At 48.2% G+C, this 22,950-nt stretch overlaps 2 protein-coding genes across 12 annotated transcripts in view; both read left to right on the forward strand.

Annotated features, from left to right (window-relative positions):
* The first annotated feature begins 189 nt into the window (after window positions 1-189).
* FES (FES proto-oncogene, tyrosine kinase) lies at window positions 190-15,996 on the forward strand. 6 transcript variants are annotated; one of them, XM_026684646.2, is made up of 18 exons: window positions 190-580; window positions 1,136-1,309; window positions 1,435-1,531; window positions 3,570-3,753; window positions 4,054-4,191; window positions 4,286-4,414; window positions 4,621-4,743; window positions 5,170-5,356; window positions 6,140-6,232; window positions 7,645-7,854; window positions 9,017-9,139; window positions 9,210-9,263; window positions 10,022-10,140; window positions 10,750-10,844; window positions 11,131-11,254; window positions 11,593-11,750; window positions 11,959-12,081; window positions 15,651-15,996. In XM_026684646.2, the coding sequence occupies exons 1-18, from the start codon at window positions 365-367 to the stop codon at window positions 15,791-15,793; spliced, it is 2,490 nt and encodes an 829-aa protein (XP_026540431.1). In that variant the 5' UTR covers window positions 190-364; the 3' UTR covers window positions 15,794-15,996. The 6 variants fall into 6 exon arrangements, with proteins under 6 accessions (XP_026540431.1, XP_026540433.1, XP_026540432.1 ...); XM_026684648.2 differs by having other exon boundaries at window positions 7,645-7,767; XM_026684647.2 differs by having other exon boundaries at window positions 6,146-6,232.
* Window positions 15,997-17,172: 1,176 nt separating this feature from the next.
* Window positions 17,173-22,950, forward strand: part of MAN2A2 (mannosidase alpha class 2A member 2) — a 38,887-nt gene continuing 33,109 nt past the window's right edge. For 2 of the 6 annotated variants that reach the window (XR_015750832.1, XM_087973031.1), the window contains exons 1-3: window positions 17,179-17,402; window positions 17,474-17,731; window positions 17,814-17,958. Coding sequence is in view for 4 of the 6 variants with exons in the window: in XM_087973031.1 (XP_087829157.1) it covers window positions 17,271-17,402; window positions 17,474-17,731; window positions 17,814-17,958 (535 nt within the window). In the remaining 2 variants the exon portion in view is untranslated. Of the gene's footprint in view, window positions 17,403-17,473; window positions 17,732-17,813; window positions 17,959-22,950 lie in introns of all 6 variants that reach the window. The other 4 variants (XR_015750833.1, XM_026684696.2, XM_026684695.2 and 1 more) reach the window with 3 other exon arrangements.

Here is a 22,950-nt window from a genome sequence, read left to right on the forward strand (position 1 = left end):
ATCCGGGCAGGGCTCTCCACCACCGGCCTCCCCGCCCTCCGTCCGCTCGTGGGCCAAGCCAGGACCGGGGCTCCTGAGAGGCCTCGAGTCGCCCGCCCGCTCTTTTGCCCTTGGAGCGGGGAAAGGAGAAGCGGCGCAGGAAGAGGCATCGCGCAATACCGAGCGGCTGCCGGGAGGCTTCCTGTTCCTCTTTCGCCCTTCGGACTTGGCGAAGGGCGGCTGGGCGGCTTCGGGGGGTCTCGGAGAGCGACGTGGCCCGAGGAGGGGCGCGGGTCTCCCGGGCGTCAGCCAGGCGGGGCTCCCAGACAGGGGCTCCGCGGTGGGGCGGGGCGGCCGAGCTCGCCCGGCTGCCTCCCGGGCGGCGATGGGCTTCGGGCTGGCGCTCGGCTGCCCCGAGGGCCACAGCGCCCTGCTGCAGCTGCAGGAGTCGGAGGTGCGCCTGCTGGAGGGGCTGCGCAAGTGGATGGGGCAGCGGGCCAAGAGCGACCGAGAGTACGCGGCGCTGCTGCACCAGATGCACAGCCTGGCCGGCAAGCAGGAAGGCGGCCGGCAGCCCCGCCTCGGCGGCCAGATCGGCCAGGTAGGCAGCCCCGGGCGGGATCTCGCCTTGCCTCGGCCGGCGCCTTCCCGATCCGCCGGGTCCGGGCTCGCGCTCACGCTGCCAGAGCAGCCTCGGCGCATCCGAAATGCCCAGGGACGGGCGCGGCTCTCGGGTGAGGACAGACGGGTTACAAAGAGCAGCCGGTGCCTTTGCGCTTCTCCGCTGGGGCCTCCGACGGCCGCCCTTACCTTTGCAGGGCCGTTTCAGAGAGGTCAGGCAACCCTTCTGAAAGAGCAGTGGCTCCTCCGGCGTGGAGTCAGGTCAAAACGCATTGAACAAATTCACAGTTGGACCTGACCAAAGCGCGGAGGAGAGAGAGGCCGCTGGTTTGGGAGGCGGGTCAGTGAAGGGGGGAGTCAGCAGGCCCTCCTTCAGCTGTCTTGCCTTCTGCTTGGTGCAGACTGGTTGCAAAGTGAGGTGCCTTGCTTCAGAAAGATCTTTGCCCAACCAGCCTCCAGACAGCTTCCCCCTCTAAGTCCCTCAGGTGGGAATAGACCATACTTTGCAGGCTTTGGGTCACTTTCTCTGTTGCAGTGCTGGTGGTCCCTGGTGACCCAGACCGAGGCGCTGAGCCAAGCTCTAGAGCGCCACACAGAAGCCCTGCTGGCTGGACCCCTGAACACGCTGGCCCTGCTCATCCAAGACAAGCAGCAGCTGCACCGGTGCTATGGTGAACAGTGGCAACAAATGAACCAGGATTTCATCCGGGTACAGCTGTCTGGCTGAGTCCTCTTGTCACCAACAGGATCCCAGGGAAAGGGCCAGGAAGCGTGGGGGAGGGGGGAATCAACCGGGCTACCAGCCCTTCTGAGCTTCCTTCTTTGCTTTTCCAGACCACCCAACAAGAGCCGGAGCGCCTGAGAGCCCAGTACCGCAGCCACATCCGTGAGTGTGCCCAGGCAAAGCGCAAATACCAGGAGGCCAACAAAGGTGCGTCCTTTGCCAGGGGAAGAATGGGAGCAAAGCCTTTCTCACCTCACATCCTGCTTTCTGTCAACAGCCCACTAGAGGTCTCCAAAGGAGCCATCCAAAGGAGTCCTAGTCTTGACGTCTCTTGGGACAGAGACCATGCCCGATGGTAGTAGCATTTGTCAAGGACCAGGCAGGATGGGGCAACTTCTCTGGTCCTGCTTGAACTCTCCGTGATGCCCCTAGGCATCGTTTTGCAGGGCTTCTCTGGTGTTGCTAGGCAGGCAGAGACTTAGCCTGAGGCCCCTGCTGAGGTTCCACAGGACTCCACCTTCTCTTCATTACTGGAGGTGGAGTGAACTATGTTACCCCCTCAGTGCAGGATGAAGTTACATTTCTACCCCAGCCAGATGGAAGGCTGCGAAATCCTATCCTGATACTCGGAGACCAGGCATAGGCTCAACCGTGGCAAGACCTCATGAGCTCTGATTTCAAGGGCTTTTTGGCTACAGTGATTTAGCATCTTAATTCTCAATGAGGTGGCACTTCTCAGCTCTACCTGATGTGTCATTTGGGTCCCTTCTTTGATTCTCGGCTCCTGCCCATTAAGCAGGTGGCTGAGGAAGCCCTTCCACAGACCATTTTGGAGACCCTTCTCACAAGCACTCTGGCCTAAATCAACTCAGTTTGGATAACTGCAATGGTCCAGAATGTGTGCTCAATAAGTGCCTCCTTTGCCCACCCCTCTGTCCGTGTAACAAAGCTACTCTGCAAGTTGTGCTTATTATTGCTGGGCTTCTGGCTGCTGTCAACCAGCCATCCACCACTTGGTGTACTGGTAGGCACTTGAAAAGTCCTCCCCAGTTTAGGGCCCAACTGCTGCAGGATTGTTTTTGTCCTGATCAGCAAGATCTGGACAAGTTGGTGTATTTCAGTTAAAAGAGTGAAGAGTTATTACCTTGATTTATTGGATGTTGGACACGATTAACATACCGCAGTTCTTCAATAATAATTCATAATCAACAAAGACCACATAATAAACATTTTTAAAAAGACACGATCCAAAAGAGCAACATACAAACATAGGTGCAGAGAAAAAAAATGTATCCGGTGAATCATATCTCTTTCAGGTGGCCTAAGAATAAAGTGGGCATTTTGAAAGATGTCCAAGAGGGTGGAGGGGCTGCATGAAGAGAGGCAGCTCTGCCCCTCCAGGCCTCCTCCACTGGGTGATGCAGCCAGGCGCCTCTTGCTGCTGCCAAGCCAACCCACATGGCCCCGATCCTGTTGGCCTCTTGTACATCTGGTTCGTTCAGCAGGCCTGGGAAAGGGGCATGATCTGCTTGCTCCCTGAAGGTGTTGGATTGTTAAGTAGGAGTCCACTTTGGCTGCCCTTCCCTGATATACTTTCTGGTTTTTTGATTTGGTACTTTGTTTTTTTTTAAAACTTTAATAAGGCCTCACTATTTAGAGACACAGTCATATTTCTGTGCGATATGCTCACTCTGTCACATCTGATCTGCTCTTTTTCTAAATCTAAGTGGGCTTGAACGAACCTTTCTTTGCAGGTGTGTTGCCATGCTTTTCCAGTTGTTTAGGAAACCTCTTTTGTACCATTTCTAAATCCAGAATTTTCTTTTTGAGATACAACAATCATAACTGTAGTAGTATTAATAGAGTAGCTGTACCATTGATTTGTATAGAGACGTTACATTAAAAATTGAATTTTTCCTCCAGTTGACGGTGCTTTCCATTCTGAATTTGCTCTTTTTATAGTAGCCGCATCTCCATTTTTCACTGAACAGAAAATCCCTAATTGTCACCTGCTCAGTTAGGATTATTTTGTCCCTTTGCTTATGCTGAGTTGTGTTTGTTCTTTAGAGCCCATTTCCTCAGGATTTTTAGCAGGGCTCCGCCATCTGCCAAGGTCCCACTCTTGGTCTTGCTAGTCCAGGGACATTGAAGAATCCTTTTCAGGGGGATGGAGCTGCAAGAGTCGATTCATCTGAGTCAGGGGATGGTCTAATCCTACCTTTCACTTCTGTGGCTCTGTCCTCAGGCAAGGAACGTGAGAAGGCCAAGGACAGGTATGTCCGCAGCCTCTGGAAGGTCTACTCCCTGCACAACCAGTACGTGCTGGCCCTGCGAGCTGCGGAGGTGCAGCACAGCCTCCACTATAAGCAGATCCTGCCCGGCCTCCTCCAGTCCCTGCATGGCCTTTTGCAGGAGATGGCCCAGATCACGTGAGAGCCGCAGCTGGCCCCAGATGGGCTTGGGCTGGAGGTGGGATTCGGGCTGGGTGGCTCAGTTCCCTTCAGGTGAAACAAAACTAGGTTGCAAGGAGAGGAGGGGTAGAGTGGCCGTTGTTGGGGTACAGTTAACAAAGCCCTTTTTTCTTACCTCATGCCTTAATTCCTTTGGCTTAATATTTCATACTTCTTGTCTGCACTCGGCATACAATCCTGCTGACGTCAAAGTGGGATCCGCACGTGCAGGTGTGAATGCTGTTCTTTCTATCCATCCTCCTGCATTTGTTCCAACAGGAAGGCAACCCTGCAAGAATATGCCAGCATCACAAGCCTGGTACAGGAGGAGATGGTGGCTGTGCACCAAGCCATGGTCAGGGCCATCGACCGCATCCAGCCAGCCACCGACTATGAAACGTTCCTCCCCCCTTGCAGGTAGTGTCTGCTGAGGGCTTGTCTCCTGGCTGGCCGGGAGAGGGAGGAGCCAGGGGCTTTTCATGCTCAGGATGGCTGGGGTCTCTCTTTCCAGGTGTGAGCAGCAGGAGGTGCCAGGCATGGTGACCTTTGATAGGAGTTTGCTAGAGGAGGCTGAGATGGAGGTCCTGCAAGAGGGGCAACTCCAGCTGAATGAACTCACCCTGGAAAGCCTGCAGCACACGTGTGTAGGGGGAGGCGGGGCCCTCTGGGTGGGGTGCTGATCCAACCCACCTGCACGGGCACTGCTGAGGCCAGGGACTGTGGATGGGGAAAGAGAGATGGGCCCGTCCTGACTGGCTGCCCTGGAAGCTGAGCCTGGGCTCACAAAGCTCAGCATGGGGCTGCCCTCTCCGCGTGAAACAGGAGACCCCCTTCTCTGCTTTGCAGGTTGACCTCCCTGGAGGAGGAACTGATCAATGCCACAGAGAGCACTGACGCCCATCGCCGGCGTGTCCAGATGCTAGAAGCTGAAATCCAGAATGATGAGATGGCAGGGAGCCCAGGAAAACGGTGAGCCTGTGCCACTGAAGCAGATCTTGCCAAGAGGCCAGAAGAGGAGGCCACTCATTCCAAGGCTCCAAAGCCTTTCCCAACTCTCTCTTTTCTCTGCCTGATGTCCCCAGCATCCCCCACCCCTATGATGTAGGAGGCATGGGGGGGGGAGGGTCGAAGGTGGTCCTTGAAGGCTACTCACTCATTCCCACATTCTTTTCATGCAGCAGCTGATCTAAGAGAAAAGGTCGTCCTTTGCACAGAGAAGCTTTTATTTGTTTTTCTTTGCTTAATTGCTGTCTGCAGGCCCACCCGGAAGAAGTCACATGCTGGATGCAAATACGTTTTGTGCCGGAGGTCCCCTACCTCTTGGAGGGTTGATCTTCTGCCCCAGAGGTGCTCCTTTTCTGTGCTCTGTCCAATGCACCTCTTTCTCTTCTGTAGCATCCTCCTCCTGGGAAGGCAGAAGTCCCTGCATGAAGCTTGCCACCTTTTCCATCTTGCTCTGGGCACTCAAGAGAAACTCAAGGCCCAAAGGGATTTGCTGCAACAGAAGCTGGATGAGCTGGGACCCCTGGACCCTCCACCTGCCCCAGATCTGCAAGGCGACAGGCAGTCACTCTCTTCCGGGGTGGGTGCAAGCAGTGCCCTGCCAAGCCAGAGCAAGGCAAGGCATGCCTGCATGGCCCCAGGCTGCCTGTTGTGCTGATCAGGGAGAAGGGAGGGGAACAAGCAACAGGCTTAGTCCAGCTGCTCCTTTTTCTCTGCCCCACCTCTTGGGTGGGCTGGATTCCAAGCCTTGGGGGGTTGCTCTTGGGGGTAGTCAAGATTGATTCCAAGCCTTGGAGGTGGGGGGAGGGGCTGCTGGGGGTTTGCAGGGGTTCAAGAGAGCCCCTAGCTAATTCCTTGCAGTTCAAAGAACTCCCAAATCCCACTCCTGGCTGGTCCCACCCACCCCTCCCCTCCCGTCCCAGGAGTTCCCATGCGGCCTGTTTTCATTGCAGGTAAATGCAGGGAGTGGGGGGGGGGGAGGCTCAGGGAGGGTGAAAAACGGGCCTCCCATAAGCTCGGGAAGGCTGGAAATGGGCCTGTTTCTGACTTCCAAAGAGTCTCCAGAGCCTGTGGAGGCAGTTTTTGCCCTCCCTTTCTGGAGGAAAGCCTCCGGAGCCTAGGGAGGGCAAAAACAGCACACACACACACACACACACACACACACACACACAGGCTCTGGTGCAGGAGGCCGACTAGGCCACGCCCACCATGGCCATGCCTATCCAGCAACTGGGCAGAGAACCCATTGCTAAAATTTTTGAAGCCCACTCCTGCTTGGAGGGTGGTCTCTGACATAGTGCTGAGCTTGGGCTTTTTGCCCCTCCTGCCCACACCCAACTCACCCTCTGCCCTCCTTTGGCAGGAGCAGGACTCTGAACGAGATTGGGGCCGAACGCCGCCGGCTTTGGAGGCCCTGAAGCATCACATCTCAGGCATTTTTCGTCCACGTATCTCCGTGAGTGGCCATCTTCCCTTGTTGCTGCCTCCCTGCCCAGCTGAATTTCCTGCCCAGGCAAAGCCAAAAAGGCCCCATGTCCCAAACATCTGCCCTTAAAATATGCTAGATGAAGAATGTATAAAACTGGCATTTATTCAGAAACAGCACAATTTTTCTTACCTTTGTTTTGAGATAAAATAATTAAAAACATCTTACGGCCACCACCCCAACATTGCAAGCTTAACATTCTTAAAATAGTGTAATGTGTGAAGGCCAGGGTGCTCAGCAAGCAGAGGCCAGGGGGGGGGGGGAGGAGAAGGGCAAAGCAGGAGCGAGAAGCAGGAGAGTCCTGAGGTGAGAGCAATGGGTCTGTAACGAAAAGAAAAAGAGGATTTCAGTCTGAGCAAAGGCAGAGGAGGGAGAGGCTAGACAAATTCTGAACTTGCTGGCTTTTCATAAGGAACTGAAAGTGGCGTAATTGCAACGTCAGCTGGGCAAAACTGAGAGATCTACAGGCATTTCCTATGATCAGGAAAAAAAAAGAGGAAACCAGAAGAACTTCAACAGAGGGACAGTAAAGTTGAGCAATCTAAAGCCGAACCAGGCTCAGTTCCCCTCAGAGGAAATGGAGAGCTATAGAAATGGAATAAAAAATAAGGTAAAATGGAAAATGTAGCTGTGGCCTTAGCACCGGCCTTTTCCGCCTCTTCCAGACAGAAGCCTTTTCTGCATATCTCTCTCTCTCTCTCTCTCTCTCTCACACACACACACACACACACACCTGCTGATCAGATAGTGTTCAGTTAATTCTAATTGAAACTGGCAACTCCATTGCTAAGTGAAGTAGTCATAAAATGAAAAATCACATGGCTGCACTGATTTCTGATGGTAGCTCTGGCAATGGCCACTAAACAAATTGTATCTTAAGCATGCTATTATGTGACTGTGACTTGCAATTTCGTGCTGGCTTCCCCATTAACTTTGCTTGTTGAAAGCTGGCTGTGAAGGTTGCAATGGTGATCATGCGACTACCACGGGATGCTACAACCATTATTACTGCATGGTGGTTGCCAAATCCTGATTACACAGCTCCAGGCTCACTGCAATAGCACTGCAGCTTTGATGGTAAGGATTGGTGCTAAGTTTCCTTGCCCAGCATTGCTGTAACTAGGCACTCAATGAGTGATTGCTAAATGAGAACTATCTGTACTGGATGATTGCCCAGCTTGTCCTGTTTCTCTTGCATTTCCTTCTCCTCTCCCAAAGCCAGTTGTGCTCTCCTTTCCCCCTCCTGCCTCCTCCAAGTTCTTCTTGCTTTCTTGCTTACAAGGAAGGGATCTGCCCACCATCTCCTGGTACTGGAAGTGATTCTTCCTATTCAAGGAGACTTGGAGTGAAGAAAGTGCCTTGAACTTCTGTCTCTTCCACAGCTGCCACCCTCTCTGCCACAGCTCCCTGAGGTGCAGAAGCCCCTTGGGCAGCAGACCTGGTACCATGGTGCCATTCCCCGCGTGGAGGTGCAGAAGCTTCTGCAGACTAATGGTGACTTCTTGGTGCGTGAGAGCCAAGGCAAGCAAGAGTACGTCCTCTCAGTGCTGTGGGATGGGCAACCACGACACCTCATCCTGCAGGCTGCTGATGTGAGTGCTTGAGGGAACAGCAGGGTAGCAGTGGGAGGCCCAGGCTCAGTACACCTTGTGCAAACAAGTCATCGAGCATGTTCCATTCACCTTGGCTCACTGGGGGCAAGCCTTCTACTCCAGTACTGACTTCTCTGGCCCTTTAACCTAGGGGCCTTGATTGAGCAGAGCAGAGCCCCAAAGAATCCAGAATCTTGTGCATGAGATTGCCAGTGAACACAACAAAGCTGGGTTTCAGTGCTGCCCTTTAACACATCAGAGCACAGATACAGAATTTGGAAGGTGGTGGGTCTGAAGGCTGATGCAAGTGGAGTGAATTGGCAAGGAGTCGATAGCATCTGCCTAGAAGTTCTCTGGGCTGGAGTTCTGGTCAAAGAAATTTGAGCCACTTGCTTGAAGTCTCTGGTGTATTCTAGAAAAAAGCTGTTTGTGCAAAGGACGGCATTCCCTATCGTAAGGACCTGCCTCAGCTATTTTCTTAGGAAAGCATGACTCTTGAAACAAATGGTATTTTAAAAGGAACTTTTATTGAGAGAAGTGATTGAAGGAAGTCAGGTGAAGTCTGAAGATTCCCATGGGAACTGTTTAACTAATTTCCCCTGTTCAGCCCCCACCCAGTGTGCTATATCCACTAGTAGCCAATACAATGCCGTAAAGGTGTTATGAGAACTCCGAGGTGGGATGGGTGCCGCAGCCTTGGAACCAGCTGGGAGGGAATCCATCCTGATGGCCCAGTCCCCCTCCCCAATTCCCATGTGGTGACAGCAAAAGCCAAAGCATTCATTCAACCCCAAGAAGTATTCCCCCTCCCTTTCAGAGTGACAGTGTTCCAGCAGAAACCTGACACCTATTTTCTACATTGTGATTTTCAGCTGGATATGATCTTGGGCCAGCTGTGTACTGTGACCTTGTATACATGTATTGATAAACCCACAAATCTTGGCCCTCTTTGGGAATGAAGTTAGCAGGAGGGAAATTCTTTGTAAGAGTTCTAGTGTGAAATAAAGTTCTGCCGCCAGTTGGCTTGGGAGGATGTGGGTTGATATGAGAATCCTATTTCTTTTAGGAAAATGTAGAAGAGGAAGCAACGGCATAGAAGGGAAGTGACTGTCCCCACAAACTGTAGTCCTCCAGAGTAATGGCAGGATGCTCTTTCCCCCAGAATCTGTACCGCTTGGAGAGTGAAGCTTTCCCTACCATTCCACTGCTGGTTGACCATTTCCTGAAGTCCAGGCAGCCCATCACGAAGAAAAGTGGCATTGTACTGGTCAAGCCCATCCCCAAGGTAGGAGCCCAATGGTGGTGATGTGCTGGAGAGTGCTTTGGGGGAAAATAATGGACTGTTCTTCCAACAGGACAAGTGGGTGCTGGACCATGAAGATATTGTGCTGGGGCAGCGCATTGGGCAGGTGAGTGACGTCTCAGCAGGGCAACCCCTCTGAATTGAGGAAGCACCTGGCTGATCGGTTGTGCCTTCATCCATGCCCAGAACTTTCCTTTTAGAACAATAGCTTATTCACAAACTTCAGTTGCCCCCCCGCCACCTTTGAAAAGGAAGTCATCTGCTTTTGGATGTGCTCCTTGTCCAGTCTCTCACCAAAGGGCACAAGGTCAACAGGCCCTGCTCTGGATGCCCCAGGGCTCTGGGTTCACTGCTGCACAAGTTCACTCTACAATTTTGTTGGCCTTTGTGAGTTCCTGGTTCCAAGCCTTTAGGGATGGACCCGACTCTGGAATCACACCCTTTGTTTCTCTGGAAGTCTATTTCTCATTTTACAAAGGAGCTGAAAGACCTTTTTGTGGATTAGAGGAAGGGCTTATTTAGCTGATAGTTCTGCATGGAGGCCAGTTTTAAATAATAATATGATCTGTTCTATTCCAAGGTATTGATTAAAATGTATAGCTGTGTTGGTTTAATGTTGTTTCATTGAATTGATTTCTAATTATTGTTTTATATTCTGCTGCAATCTTGTGTTAGTGGTTGGTGTTTGGTCTTTCTGAAAGGTGAGTTGTGAAGGCACTTAACAATTGTTCTTCAGAAGTTTTAGGAACTTGCTTGTTCTGCCAGAATGCATCAAATTTTGAGCCCACTTTTCTAGCCTTTGGCTACCCCTTGCCATGCCAAAGGAGGGGCTGCTGCTATGTGGCCTTGCCGTTTGTTCCACAGGGCAATTTTGGAGAAGTCTTCAGTGGATTCTTGCGTGGCAGTAACACTCCAGTGGCAGTGAAATCCTGCCGTGAAACGCTTCCAAATGAGCTGAAGGCCCGGTTTCTTCAGGAGGCTGGGTACGTATGGCTCTTTGTTAGCCGAGGCGTTCAAGAACATGTTCAGGATCTCCCTTTCAATAGAAGTTTAGAGGACGCACAGCTCCCTCACTGGCTATCCAGTGGCCAGCTCTTTCCCAGCTTATAGGCAGATTGTGGGGAGTTTCCCAGAGGGAGGCATTCGGAGCTTCCGCTTACTCTGGCAGATCAGCAGAGAGCCTGTGTGTGATTCCCTGGCAATCCCCTACCTTTGCTGTCTCATGGCACATCTGCCTTTGACACTGTGGGCTCCTTTTCTGAGCATTTGAGAGGAGGCAGCAGGCACAGCAGGGGCCCCTGGGTCCAAGGAAGCTGGCTGCGAAGGCTTCAGTATTGTTTTTGCAAGTCTTCCTTAACCAGATATTGAAGACGGTACTCTTGGCAATTAGATACATTTCCTGTATCATCCGGTTTATCTCAATCCTTTTGCTAACCACCAATACACACAAAGGTGCTAGCAATTCTTCTGATGAAGCATGTGCTGATCTTCTGCACTGCGTATTTTGTAACTGCCACCCACTTTCCCATGACTGGAGAAGCCGGTCATGGACTGTCCCCTTCCAGCTCTGTCTTCTCTGACTCCCCCTGCAGGATCCTGAAGCAGTATAGCCACCCCAATATTGTGCAGCTCATTGGTGTCTGTACTCAGAAGCAGCCAATCTACATTGTCATGGAGCTCGTAAAGGGTAAGTCCAGCCTTTTGCTCTACTTGCTTTCTTGGACCCCGTATTCTGCTTTCCACCAACATTTACAGGAAGTAATAAGGGATTGGCTGTTATATTGCCTTTAAGAATGTTCTACCTACTTGATCGTAGCTACTCCATGAATGCCCAGGTGTCCCTCCTCTTTGTTGCTCACCTGAACACCCCTGGACCTCAGGGAGCTCTGCTGATGGAAGGCTGAACTAGTTTTCATGAATGGGGGTGCTCCTTGTGCCAGAGTGGTCCCAGCCTCTGCCTTCTCCCTTCCTAGGGGGCGACTTCTTGACCTTCCTGCGCAATGAGAGGGCTCGGCTCACAGCCAAGGAGCTCCTGAAGATGATGGAGAATGCTGCCGCAGGGATGGAATACCTGGCCAGCAAGCACTGCATCCACCGGTGAGTCTGCTCAGCCCAACCTGCAGCCAATTAGGACGGCCTTGTCATAGGCTTGGCTGAGCTTCCCAGATGCCTCTGCCTGGGGATGTCAGGTGGCCCTTTCCAATCTGTCCCATGACTGAGGCTGCCGATTGCTGTGATCAGAGGGGCAGAGTTACGCTGAGTGAAACTTGATCGAGTGAGTCGCCTTGTACCCTGGTGAAAAAGCCAGGGGCCCCCCTCTTCTGTTTGGAGAGGACAGAGAAATGGCGAGAGGCTGCTGGAAAAGTACCTGACCACAACTGGACTTCACTCTGAGCAACCGCCTGACTGGCGCCTGTGATTCTGCTACTTTCCAGAGATCTGGCAGCACGGAACTGTCTGGTGACGGAAAGTAACACTCTGAAAATCAGCGATTTTGGGATGTCACGGGAACAAGTGGATGGCATTTACTCCTCCACGAGTGGAATGAAACAAATCCCTGTGAAGTGGACAGCTCCAGAGGCACTCAGTTACGGTACATAGTTCCTTGGCTCTGGCCCTGCAAATGTCATAGTCCAGGCCTGCTGCGGAGCCTTGGCTGAGTTGTTTTCAGCTTTTGCCATATGGATGTTGAGCTTCTTGCAACCGCCCTGTCTAATCCCGGACAGAAATCTCTCCTTGAAGATTATGGGCAGCCTCCATGCTTCCAGCTCATGCCTGCTACTCTCCCCCCCACTCCTTAGGTCGGTATTCCTCAGAAAGTGATGTCTGGAGCTTTGGGGTCCTGCTTTGGGAGGCTTTCAGCCTGGGTGCCACACCATATGCCAATATGAGCAACCAGCAGACCCGTGAAGCTGTGGAGAAGGGTGAGTCCTAAAAGGGCTTTACAGGGGAGCAAGAGGCAGAGAGTGGCATAGTCCATGGCTGGGGATCTGAGCAAAAACTCAGCAAAGGGTTGGGAGCTGCTTGGTTGCTGCAGGAGTGGCTCAGATATTGAGACCTGAGCAGGAAGCTGGAGGGTTGGAAGGGAGACGGGCGATATTATGATCAAGCCATGGAGGTTCAGCAATTAGTTGCCCAGGTGCTCCGTTTTCAGAATCCAATAGATTCTTTGACAATACCTATAGTGGACGAATGGTTGGTGAAGATGGTGGGACTTGCAGAGATGGCCAGGTTGATTGGTTTGAGTAGACAAAAGACAATATCTAAGTTTAATGCTGACTGGAAACCCCTTATGGATTTTTTGCATAAAACAGAAAAAATGAATGTATTGTTTTGATGATTAAATAGGATAGATTACAGCAAGAAGAGAGTCACAATGTAACTTTAGAGAAAGTGGTCAATTTATATTTTGACTTATAACTGTTACAAAGAAGATTGGAAGCCACATCTTTGTCTTTCTTTCTTTTTCTTTCTCTCTTTCTCTCTCTCTTTTTTTAGTTGTTCTTTTTCTTCTTTATATTAACATTAGCTTTTACCTGATTTTAATTTTTTTTTAAAACAAGTTTTATTTTCAAGACAAACAATACATAAATACACATAAACACAAAACATAAAAGCATAAAAAATCTCTTTTCTGAAAGTTGCTTAGTCCCGGGTTAAAACTCTTGGTACAGACACAAGTTCAGTTTCATATTCATTTTACATACCATTTCATATCTTAACATTTTCAATTTTCTATATAACTTCTCCTCTCCTTTAAATTTTCTCAATTTTATTTTATTATTTTTTCCTCCTCTCCATTCACATCCTAATATTTATTATTCTTTGTCTGTTCTATTCCAGCCAATCATTTATTTTTCTTCTTTAAAAAAAAGAAGAAATACTTCTCCTGTACGCTATATGGAGATGATGCCTTTATCTTTTTCCCTTATATTTATAGTACCTAATATAAAATACATAACATACATTGGGATTCTGTCTGGTACATTCTAAAATTATACTATATTATCAAAAATAATACAAATCTATTCATTAATATTGATATTCATTCATATCTTAGACGTTTAACTCATTACTTTTCAATTAAATCACATACTTTTATGAGAGCCCTATTTTCCATAATTATCCCCCCCACATCACATATTATAGCTCAATATTTCATTGAAATGTTCCTCCTTCTTCTACTTCAAATCTCATTTCACAATTTTTTTTGCTAGTATACCATGTTCTAATCATTAATTTTAACAATCATTTATATCTTAAATATTTTATCCATTTCAATTGAATATTATGCCTTTGTGGGAACACTTATGCTTTCCACGATTATTACCCCCTACATCACAATCTTGAATCATATTTCATTACAGTACTCTCTTTTTCTTAACAAAAATTTCACTTATTTATGTTAGATATTTTATCACATTTTAAGCTACATATTATTTCTAATTTTCTATAATTACTTCTAAATACAGATATAAAAATGCAATCTTATGTACCTTTCTAGAATCCCATTAACAATAAGATCTATCCATTATCTCTGAAAAACTTTTGCTTCTTAATATCCTGCTCCCCACCATTAGAGCTTCTCATCCCTTCCTTTCTCCCTTGCTTCTTCTCCTTGTCCTCTTTAACCCCTTGTCTCTCCACCTCCCTTTTATTCTGCTTTCCCCCTTTCTGTTGTTTCTTAACATAATGTCCCTTTTTCACCTTATTCTTCTCTTTTTGGGCTGTTTTTTCAGATCTTAAAGACCTCTTTTCCTTTTTCTCTTGCTTTTTCCCGTCTCCAATCAAAGTCCTTTTTTCATCAAAGATGGCTTCTTCTTCTTTGTCCCCATCATCCTCATTCTGCTTCGCATAAATATAAACCGCCATTTCTAAGTATTGAAAAATAGTGCCAAGTCCATCTTCCCCTCCTTGTTTTTCTCTTTCATATTTTTGATATATAAGTTCCAATCCATCCACAGGTGATGCCATTGTGCAGAGAAAAAGTTTTTCCAACCACTCAGATGATTTAATCAGAAATAATTTCCAAAGGTTCCAAAATCACCAAACAATCCAAACAGACTGTTTCTTTTAAATACCTTCTTCTTCTTCTTCACTTTTTCTTTCTGAGGTTAAAGTAATCACAAATCCTTTTCAAATATATTTTTTGGAAGTTTTTAAACTCTTTGCAATTCTAGGCAATCTTCTCCTTATTTTCAAATTTTGCTCTGATTTTTTTTTTCACTCTCCCTTCCCACTCACAGCCAAAAATATTTTTTTCCCCCCCCCCGCTGTCACTTTAGGAAGGAGAGTAGAACAAAGAAAAAAAAAACTTTCCCCTTTAGGGTATTCGCAGCTTGTGGCTCTCACAAGGAACAATATATCCTTAACAGCTTTCAAGGTTCCAAATCATTTTCTCCCGGCTTGTCCCGGTTAAAAGCACCTTTCACTTTCTCCAGCTTTCTCCCTCCTGCACTTGTTTACCCGGCTGCAGCTTTCTTCGTGGCGGCCATTACTGACCGCCATTCCTCCGCCTCGGGAAAAGGGAGTTTAGCCGGCTGGGGAGGGGTTTGCGGCACCCCAACCCCTTGCCGGATCCCTCCTGTCTTCAGCTGCCTCTACGGGGCAGCTATATCCCCCAGATCCAAATGGATCGGGGAACCTTGGCGGCGAACGCAGCAGGGATCGCGCGGTTGCAAATCCCTGCCGCCGCCGAAGGCTAGCAAACCGGAAGTTCACCTGATTTTAATTTTTAATAAACACACACACACATAGGATTTACACACACATAGACCAAAATACAACAGATTCTGACAAATTGCTGAATCTTCTTCAGGAATTCATTTGATCTGCCTTATATTTTGCTCACTTTGGATTGGAGTATGAAATGGTCTGCCCACTTGGTTCCCCTCATAGGCTCTTTTCATATAGTAAAACTGAATGGCAGATGGTGATATCTGAAACAAAAATAATTTCACAATTCATGTTGCAGCAAGGCTCTTTACTGGTAAAAGCTTTCTACTAAATAAGTATAAGAAACTAAATAAGTAGAAAGAAACATCACAACTCCAGACAGGTTTGCTGTTAGTCATTAAGATAGTTTGAAGATAAAATCATTGCTCTTGGCTTTCGTTGTTGGACTTCAACAATTAACATTCATTTGCTGACTTCAGTGGTATGAAAAATAGTTTTATCAGTTCTGGCTGATTTGCCAGCCAAGGTCATTTCTAGATGAACAGGCTGGATTATTGCAAGGCAATTGCCATGTGCCATGTCCTTAAAGATGACTTTAAAAATGGTTAGTGCAGAGATCAGCCATAATCAGGTTTCTGATATAATAATTTAACTGCCATAATCAGGTTTCTGATTGGCTGGTTGGTCTGTCCTATTTGATTGGTTGGTTGGTTGATTGATTTTAATTCTCAGGAAGATATTAAGTGAGTTGGGAAAAGGAGTTTGTTCTGTTTCTTGTTAGATGTCCCTTCTATAACCTGGTTGCCTCTTTTGCCAGGTACTCGTCTGAGTGCTCCAGACCAGTGTCCCGAAGACGTATACCAGCTCATGTTAAAGTGCTGGGAATACAAACCACAGAAACGACCCAGCTTCAGTACCATACTCCAAGACTTGGTTGTGATTCAGAAGAAGCAACGCTGAGAACCTTGACCTCAGGATGTTTGCATGGACACTTCTCAAATCCTGTGCTGACATCCCAGACTATTCCACTCTTGGCATATTTTTCTAGTCACACAAACCATCTCCAATCAGGTCACCTGCCAAGCATTCAGCAATGGTGGCCAGAAGAGCCCTAAAGCTTTGGTCTTTGAAGTTATTTGTATTTTATATAAAGTTGATAATAATAATTATAAAGTTTGGATTAGATCCTCAAAAATGCATGCTTAATTAAAAGAAAGTCCCAATCTTCACCTCAAATAAAATAGATAAGATACAAAGCTACAGAAGAAGGAATTTAAGGAGTAAAAGGCCCTGTACTGTATAAACACTTCACTGTGTTGGGGTGAGGTAGGTTTAAATGTTTCAATTGAAATTTAACAGTGAAGCTTCATAATGGTTACAGAAGCCTTATACCGGAAACAAAGCAAAATATACTTCATCCAAAACATGCCACAATATACACCATCTACAACCTGGATATAGCACCAGATCCACATGACCACACCACAACCAAGGGTTTAAAGGAGGCCAGGCCCAATGAAACACATCAACTGGTTCCTAGGAAAGCAGGACAGCTTGTCTTTATAGCTCCAAGCCAAAGCCTTTCAAAGAATCACGAATCTGCATCAACGACGACCTTTCCATAAATTGCCATGGCCAGTTGACAACAGGCCACCCCAGAGTGATCCAGGCACAGGGATCAAATCCTGCAGGAGAACCAGATGCTGATCCTGCCCTCCCTTCTTCGAAGGCCCTGGGGATGTATATCGGCTGCTTCTCCATCGTGACTCATTCATGCCTTCCTCTTTTTGTCTCCCTCATCTTTGAGGCTATTTAATGTGCCAGATTCAGCGGGAAGATCCGGGTGGCAAAGGCTTCGGTCATTATTAAGACAATTTTACAACAACAGTTTCAACAACTCATCCAGGCCGCCCCCTCCCCCCGGCCGGCGCTTTGGGCTAAACGGAGAGCCGGGGCCCCACAGCTTCCCTTAAGAGCTCGCAGAGCCGCTCGAGGGCCTGAAGGGGTTCCGGGAGAGCCTCAACCGCGGCTGCTGGGCCTCCCTTTCCCCCGGACCCTCGCGTAGCCCTTGCGGGACCCCAACCGCAGGGCCCACCGGCGGCAACGCAGCGGTCCCGGACGCTAAGCCGGGGAGCCTGCCCGCGGGGAACCCGGCGGGCCTTTGGGGAACGACTCGGCGCCCCGCCTGCCTTCCAGCCCTTCCGAGGCGCGGGATCCACCTCCCGGGGCCCGGGCCCAGCTCGGGGGCGAGGCCCGCGGCGCGGGATGGGACCGGCGGGCCGCCCGCTCCGGCCGGGCCGGCAGGGGCCGCTGTGACCGCGTCGGCGGAGGCGCGGCTCCCGAGGCGGCGCGGGCAGGAGCGGCGGCGGCGGCGGCGGGAGCGGGCGGGCCGCGGAGGAGCTGGGTCGGGGCGGCGAGGCCCGCGGCGCGGCGGCCGATGAAGCTGAAGAAGCAGGTGACGGTGTGCGGAGCGGCCGTCTTCTGCGTGGCCGTCTTCTCGCTCTACCTGATGCTGGACCACGTGCAGCGCGACCCCGCCCGGCCCCTCCCCGGGGGGCACCTGCCGCGGGTGAGTCCGGGCGGGGGGGCGCGGGCGGGGGCGCGGGCGGGTCTCCCCAGGCTGACCTGGCGCCCCCGCAGAGCCAGATCTCGGCGCTGCAGAGCCGCATCGAGCAGCTGGAGCAGCTCCTGGAGGAGAACCACGAGATCATCGGGCGCATCAAGGACTCGGTGCTGGAGCTGACGGTCGGGCACGAGGGGCGGAGCGCGCCGCTGCCCCTCCGGCTGCCTAACGGCTCCTGGGCTCTGCCCGCCGACGGCCGGCCTGCCTTCTTCTCCGTGGCGCCCGGGGACTGCCGGCTCGGCCCGCGCGCCGCCCGCCCGGAGCCCGACCTGCAGGTGAGCGGCGGGTGAGAGGAGAGAGCGGGGGAGGGGAGGGGGGGCGCCCGGTGCACCTGCCGTCTCCAACCTCCGCCCGCAGATGCTGGCGGTGTCGGCGCTGTTGCCCTACGACAACCAGGACGGCGGGGCGTGGAAGCAGGGCTTCGAGATCACCTACGAGCCCCACGAGTGGGATGCGCAGCCGCTGCAGGTCTTCGTGGTGCCCCACTCCCACAACGACCCAGGTGAGCCGGCGGGGCAGAAGGGTCTTCCCTGTGGGTAGGACTCAGGGGCTGTTTGGCCGGGGCCTGTGGCGGAAAGGGGGCGCTTGTGGAGCCCTTGGGCGCCACAAGTCCCCCTCTGGTCCTGGAGAGGAAGGATGCAGAATGGGATGCAACCCACTCAAATGTCTGACTGCTCAGATGCATACCTTCCGTTGACCCTTTGTGATTTAACCCCATTTCAGTTCTTCCCTTCCAGAGTAAGCAGTTAAAGAGGCAGAAAAGAATTAAATAGGAAACCAAAGATTAAATGCATGATTAGAAAAGCATATGTACCTGGGAAAGGCAATCTAATAGAGCAGGAAATGTCCCTGGAAGTACTGTACCCCCATCGCATAGCAATCCAAATAGAGCTGGAAAGGACCTTTGAGGTCTTCTAGTCCAACCCCCTGCTCAAGCAGGAGACCCTCTAACATTTCAGACAAGTGGCTGTCCAGTCTCTTAAAAACCTCCAGTGATGAAGCACCCACAACTTCTGACCACAAGCAGTTCCACTGGTTAATTGTTCTCACTGTTAGGAAATTTCTCCCCAATTCCAAGTTTATTAGTTTCCATCTGTTGTTTCTTGTCCTGCCTTCTGGTGCTTTGAAAATTAAGTTTGACCCCTTCCTTTTTGTGGCAATCTCTCAAATACTGGAATACTGCTATCATGTCCCCCCTATTCCTTCTTTTCTCTAAACTGGCCAAACCAAAATCCTGCAACCGGATTTTTTGTCTTCAGGCCTTAATTGTCTTAGTTGCTCTTCTTTGCACTTGTTCCAAAGTCTCAACATCTTTTTTTGTAATGTGATCAAAACTGGATGCAGTGTTCCAGGTGTGGCCTTATTAAGGCTTTATAAAGTGGTTCTAATACTTGATTTTGATTCTATGCCTCTGTACTTATACAATCAAGGATTATATTAGCTTTTTTTTGCTGCTGTCGAATACTGCTGGCTCATATTTAAGTGATCATCCATTAGGATTCCCAGATCTCTTTCATAGTTACTGTGTTTGTGCCAGGTTTCACCTACTTGTACCATTGGTTTTTCCTGCCTAGGTGTAAAACCTTGCTTTTCTCCACATTACATTTCATGTTGTTGGATGGGGCCCATTGTTCAAGTCTGTCAAGGTCTTTTTGGATCCTGAGCTTGTCTTCTGGGGTGTTGGCTATTCCTGCCATCTTAGTGTCATCTGCAAATTTGATGATTTCCCCTTCTATTCTCTCATGAATCACTTTCAATAGAATAATGTAGCTGAAGGCTGAACTGTGGAATCCTTGGTGTTCTCTGAGCTGGGTGGTTTTCTTGCAGAATGTCAGGCTTTTAGGAAATCTCTAGGGTTTTCAGACTTGGTTTGGTCTAGGATGGTCACGGTTTCACAGTTGAAACTATGGCTACTTCTGTCCATGTGTTGTGAAATTAAATATTTTTTATCATTTCTTCTGACTTAGTTGTGTTCATGGATGCGTTCTGGCAGTTCTTTGCCTGTTTGGCCTTCATATTGGCTGTTGCAGTCTTTATTTCCACTGTATGTTTTTACTTCTGGGGCTGCTGGGTTGTTGTTGTTTTTGTGATAACTTAGGATATTTTAGAGAGCTTTAGTTAGTTTGTGTGCTATGATGATACTATGTGGTTGCAGTAGTCTATTGGTAGTTTCTGAGATGTTTTTGATTGTATGGCACTATTATACTTTTTACAGCTTGTGCGTGTTATGTTATATTGGCTTGAGTGGTCAGGAACTTTTTGATGAAGTTTTGTGGATATCCATTTTATTGCGAGATGTATATTTTAACATGGTAAACCACCCAAGGTCACCTCAGGGTGAGATGGGCAGTAAACAAATGTAAAAATAATAATAATAGATGATCAGTTTCCTTTTACTGCCAGTCAGGATTGCTGCAGTGGTTGTGTTTGTCTCTAAATAAAGTTCTTACAAAGCTTCTCTTATGAGCAGTTGGTAGGGGAGCACTTGATTGGGGTAGGTGACTTTTTGGTATACTTGTGTTTCTAATTTGCCTTCACAGTCTCTGCTGATAAGGACAACCAGGAAGGGTAGTGAGTTGTTTTCTTCTTCCTTTGTGAGTTAGATTCCTTTGAAGAGGTTGGTGGTGGTTTTGTGGGTGTTCTCTAAGTGGTCCTTTTTTATTATGGTAAAGGTGTACTGTACATACCCGATCCATATTTTGGGTTGAATTTGTGAAAGTGCTATTGATTCCAGATATAACTTCTGCTATAAGTCCTGAAAGTGATGATTTGTTGATAATTTTGTCCTTCAAATTGAAAGTATGTGGTTAAGCAGAGGTTGATGAGATGAAATGTTGTCCTGGATTCTTTACTTAATTCTGGCTCTGTGGATGTGAAAAGGTCTGTGACATCAAATGAGACCCTCATTTCATCCTCATCTATTGTTGTGTCTTTGATTCTTTGAAGGCCTGTCGTGGGGAGTTGATGGAGTATTTGCTTCCCCCTGTGAGGTGCTGAGGCTTTTTGGTTAATAATTTTGAGGTGGGGGCAATGATACAATTGGAAGGAGAGGTTTGTCAGGCTTGTCTATTTTTTCTTCCCTTGGGAATTTTATTCCTTTGAAGATATTGTTGATAATTTTGTGGGTCTTTATTTTATTCGTTTATTTAAAATATAGTTGCTCATTTTCTAACAAACTGAGTGTTACTCAATCAAGTTTCCTCTGGTTGTTCCTTTTTTATGTTGTCTATGCGTGGGAGTGCTGTGGTTTCTAGAGGCAGCATTACAGTCTCTGCTATGAGTCCTGGAGTGGTTGCCCTATCAGGTTATTCCTCTGGTTTGTTGCTAGGTCTTTCCATCAAAGTGAAAGTAGGTACAGCTAGTCCTCATTTTATAACCATTTGTATAGTGACCATTTCAACTTACAGTGGCACTGAAAAAAGTGACATGACCATTTTCCACATGATCATTTTAGCATCCCCATAGTCACATAATCTGAATTAGGAAACTTGACAACTGACTCATATTTATGACGGTTGCACTGTCCCAGGGTCCTGTGATCATTTACCCTATTTTCCAGTGTATAAGACACACTCCTCCCCCCAAAAAAGTGGGTGGAAATGTCTGTGCGTCTTATACAGCGAATGATGCCGAAGCCCCACCCACTCACTGGTCCCCACCCTTCGGCCTCTGCCTCCCAACCATTTGCCTCCTTGCAGCAAACAGCCTGGTCAGCTTCAGCACAGCCTGATTTAGCAGGAGCAGCTGATTGGCGGTTGGATCAGCCTCCCAACGATCAGCTGTTTCAGGCTGCAGGGTGAGCGGAAGTGGCAATAGGAGATGGTGATCCCTGCAGCCTGAAACAGCTGATCGTTGGGAGGCTGATCCAACCGCCAATCAGCTGCTTGTGCTAATCAGGCTGCGCTGAAGCTGATCAGGCTGTTTGCTGTTTGCTGCAAGGAGGCAAATGGCTGGGAGGCAGAGGCAGATTTTTTTTTCTTGTCTTCCTCCCTAAAATCTAGCTGCGTCTTATACTTCGGAGTGTCTTATAGTCCGAAAAATATGGTAATAACTGCATAACTAACTTAATTACAGGGATTCACTTAAGAGGTGGGCAAGAAAGATCATAAAATGGGACTTTCTTGCTTAGCAGTAGAAATTTTGGGTTCAGTTGTGATCATAAGTTGAGAACTCCCTCTCGTGAGGGAAAGGTTGATCAGGTTCACGATTCTGAGTATTTCAATCTTAATATATCCAGTTAGGTCAGGTGTGTTCTGTGGTACTGCTACCATGCATTCTTTCACAGGATCTATGATATAAATAGTGCTGTGATATTAAATGAAAGTTTAATCTCATCTTCTATAATTAGGTCTTTGATATTGTGGAAACATCTACAAGCAAACAACTAAGCTCCAGAGCACAAAGGAATTTATATCACAGATGTGCACCACTTCCTATATTGCCTTTTATTCTTCTAATGTCTATGAATATTTCAGCACCAGTTTCCCACACTCTTCTTCTCCTTTCCCTGAAGACATTCAATTTTCTTTCGTATATTTGTAGTCCTTTATTCTCTTTCTTGGACCAAACCATAACAACATTTTCTGTGTTGGTCAATCACATTTGAGTTCAGTCAATGTTCATTATGCACTGATTCATTCTTGACTCTCTCTCTCTCCCTCTCTTCTTATTTTACTGTACAGATTGTTAAGTCGCCCATTCCAAAGACACCACGTTTTTATGTTTCACCTCTTACCCCCAACAGACTGGGCAGTTGCATGCTTCAATTTCACTTATTTTGACAAACATTCTTTAAATCATCAGTCCATACACCCAGGGTCTTCAAACTTGGCAAGTTTAAGACTTCTGGACTTCAACTCCCAGAATTGCTGAGCTAACATGACTGGAGGAGGAATTCTGGGAGTTGAGGTCCACAAGTCTTCAAACTGTCAAGTTTGAAGACCCCTGCAGTATACACTAATACTTTCTATTGTAAGCTGAATATTTTAAAATGCCAAAATATTAAGGAAATGTTCTATTTGCTGTAGTTTTTCAGTTTTTATGATAATATGCAGCTGTTGGGAATGAATTTATCAGACGCACCTAATTTGGTCTTTGGCATTCATTTTCAAGTCCTTACTCTTCGTTGTGTCATACAAGCTATTTAATATACAAGCTATTGGTATTTGGCCAATAATGTGACTTCATCTGCTAAGATGAACGTGTCGCATTCCCCAACTAACACACCTGTGATGTCCCTGCAAGGATTCCAAAAATATCTCACCTATCCAAGAGGAGATTGTAGCATTCTCACCTTGCACTGGCTAAGTATTCTCTTTATTCTCCCTTATATTTATTTCCCTGTTGCAGGTAATCCTCAATTTATGATCACAATTGGGACTGGAACTTCTTCTGCTAAGCAATGTGGGTGTTGACTTATACCCAGTTTTATGATCTTTTTGCAGCTGTCATTAAGCAAATCACTAAGATCAGTTAAGTGATCATTAAGCAAATG

The sequence above is a fragment of the Notechis scutatus genome, chromosome 11 (assembly GCF_049901735.1).
Source record: "Notechis scutatus isolate UNSWTSFEM ecotype Mainland chromosome 11, rNotScu1.2, whole genome shotgun sequence".
NCBI lineage: Eukaryota > Metazoa > Chordata > Lepidosauria > Squamata > Elapidae > Notechis > Notechis scutatus.

What these genes read in the sequence shown, in the direction of transcription:
- FES (XM_026684646.2), top strand. Translation starts at nt 365, where the DNA reads ATGGGCTTCGGGCTGGCGCTCGGCTGCCCCGAGGGCCACAGCGCCCTG. An exon ending in CTGGAAAGCCTGCAGCACAC is followed by an intron (nt 4,415 to 4,620) that starts GTGTGTAGGGGG and finishes TCTGCTTTGCAG; the next exon opens with GTTGACCTCCCTGGAGGAGG. An exon ending in TGGTCAAGCCCATCCCCAAG is followed by an intron (nt 9,140 to 9,209) that starts GTAGGAGCCCAA and finishes TTCTTCCAACAG; the next exon opens with GACAAGTGGGTGCTGGACCA.